At 38.2% G+C, this 2,122-nt stretch overlaps 1 protein-coding gene across 1 annotated transcript; it reads right to left on the minus strand.

Annotated features, from left to right (window-relative positions):
* Positions 1-227: 227 nt before the first annotated feature.
* LOC129832726 (interferon alpha-6-like) lies at positions 228-1,387 on the minus strand. Its single transcript, XM_055896724.1, has 5 exons — positions 1,262-1,387; positions 1,079-1,165; positions 798-947; positions 448-540; positions 228-343 (listed from the first exon to the last, which is right to left on the minus strand). The coding sequence occupies exons 1-5, from the start codon at positions 1,385-1,387 to the stop codon at positions 236-238; spliced, it is 564 nt and encodes a 187-aa protein (XP_055752699.1). The 3' UTR covers positions 228-235.
* Positions 1,388-2,122: the final 735 nt, after the last annotated feature.

The raw sequence follows: 2,122 nt of genomic DNA on the forward strand, positions 1-2,122 counted from the left end.
TATAGTTTTTTTATTAATTAACTTAACATTTGATGAAGAGCAACAACAGGCACGATTTTCAAATAGATAAATAAATACATTCATAAATAGGCCTACATAAATAAATAACCTTGATAAATAAATAAATACATGTATAATATTGCTGTTTGACATTGCACATTGCATGATTGTAGAATAGAAGGCTTTTAAGCACAATTGTAAAACACAATAGTAAAAAAGATCTGCAAGTTCAAATTCATGTTCTGTTGGACCACAGAAGGCTATCAGAGTTGTGTTTCAGAATGAATTCTAGGGTGTACAGGAGTTCTTTTCGAACCACTTCCCAGGCGCAGTAACTGAAATTCTGTGAAAATAAAAATAAACATTTAGGGCAATGTAGGGTAATATTGTCCAATGTAGAGATATTATCAAAACAATGTGTCTATTTGTTTTCAACCTATATTCTACCTTTTCTTTTAGGGATGCTGCAATGTTCCCAAAGTACGTCTTCAGGCCCTCTGCCCTGATGGGATAATCACTTGTATCCACACTGCCCATCATCTGACAGAAAGAAAGAAAGAGGCAGGCGATGAATAATAATTCAAATGCATCCATTATAGTGTATTTGCTTGTACCCTACTTTTTATTTTAGGACAGCCGCGATGTTCATAAAGTACGTATTCAGCAACTTTGCCCTGACTAGACATACACGTGTCTCCAAACTCCCCATCATCTCACACAATAAGAAAATAATTCATATGTCACCATACCACACTTAAACAGTTAAGCTGTCTGTATTGGCATAGGTAGGTACTCACACATTTGCTCTCTTCAATCTGACGGTAGATAATGTTCTGAAAATACTCCAACTTCTGTTGGTCCCACATCGTCGGCATTTCGTCAGCTCCAAACAATGTGTCGATGTTCTTCAATGTCTCATAAATAGCCTTAGCACCACTGCTGCTCAACTGAAACGGACAACAGCAATAATTTCAAACAACATAAATGGCAGTTTAAAGTTTTCTACTTTCTAATCGTAACGGTGTCAAATACTCTTTCATGCTGTAAAGAACACTTGGATATGCTCGCGTGCCCTTACCTGTGGCGCGCCGGAGGCTGCAAATGCAGTGGCTGGGAATGACATGACCACATTCTCCTGCAGGCACTCCAGAGGAAAATGACCCCCCTGAAAGAAAGAGAAAACAAATTTTTCACGTTGAGCTATTCAGTTCAACGTAGTTGGATAATACATCTCAAATCAAAAGTAATTAAAAAACTGTACCATGTCTCTCAGTAGGTTGTGGGTTGTTCGCACCAGCTGTCCTTGTAGCTGGCAAGGCATGGGCATCGAGAAAACTTGCACGAGGCAGAGGAAGGCGCTCATCCAAGTGATAGTCTGAATTGCCATTCTTAGGGTAGTTAGATGATCTGCTGAAGATGGTCATTGTTAGTTGAATATAATCCTGAAAATAATGAATTGAAGCCTGAAGCAATGATCAAATGATAGCATGTTGTTGACTTACCTGTTGCCAGTATATTGCACATTTCCTCCAGTCAGAATGTGGTTTGTGTTCTGAATCCATATCTGCGGATTAACTTAAATAGTGAGGATTGAAAGGATGTACAAAAAGTGAAAGGGTGGCTCGCTAAATTAAGAGTTGAAATGAATGAATTTGGGAAAGTTTTGCCAAGTGAACCGCAAGACCGGATTTCTCTTTTCGTGTGCTCCCCTTCCCTCTCATCATGTTTCGAGTTTTCCTTCATAGGAGGCACATTGTCCTAAGTAGGTTTAAAAATGTAACGTTGCTAAGAAAGACAGGGAGGAGGAGAGAGAGAGAGAGAGAGAATCGACCGCATAACTTTACAATGAATGCAGTCGACCTCTTCATGTCTTTCTCAACACCAAAATTAAACTAATAGCACTTTTATGAACTAAGGGAAGACCTACTACAATGTTTGTTTGTTAATTACAAAACTGCTATTTGCATGTTTGTTTGTTTCTCACTCTCTCTGTGTGTCTGTGAGAGAGGGAGTGAGAGATGATCATTTAATATGATCTCGTTCTGTTTGCATCTTCTGTCTTTAATCCCATTCATGTCTATACATTCGAATTAAACTGTTGATATTAATTGAAGATTATATA

The sequence above is a fragment of the Salvelinus fontinalis genome, chromosome 34, assembly GCF_029448725.1.
Source record: "Salvelinus fontinalis isolate EN_2023a chromosome 34, ASM2944872v1, whole genome shotgun sequence".
In the NCBI taxonomy this organism is placed as follows: Eukaryota; Metazoa; Chordata; class Actinopteri; order Salmoniformes; family Salmonidae; genus Salvelinus; species Salvelinus fontinalis.

What these genes read in the sequence shown, in the direction of transcription:
- LOC129832726 (XM_055896724.1), bottom strand. Translation starts at nt 1,387, where the DNA reads ATGGCAATTCAGACTATCACTTGGATGAGCGCCTTCCTCTGCCTCGTG. An exon ending in CAGCCTCCGGCGCGCCACAG is followed by an intron (nt 948 to 1,078) that starts GTAAGGGCACGC and finishes TGTCCGTTTCAG; the next exon opens with TTGAGCAGCAGTGGTGCTAA. An exon ending in CAGCATCCCTAAAAGAAAAG is followed by an intron (nt 344 to 447) that starts GTAGAATATAGG and finishes TTATTTTCACAG; the next exon opens with AATTTCAGTTACTGCGCCTG.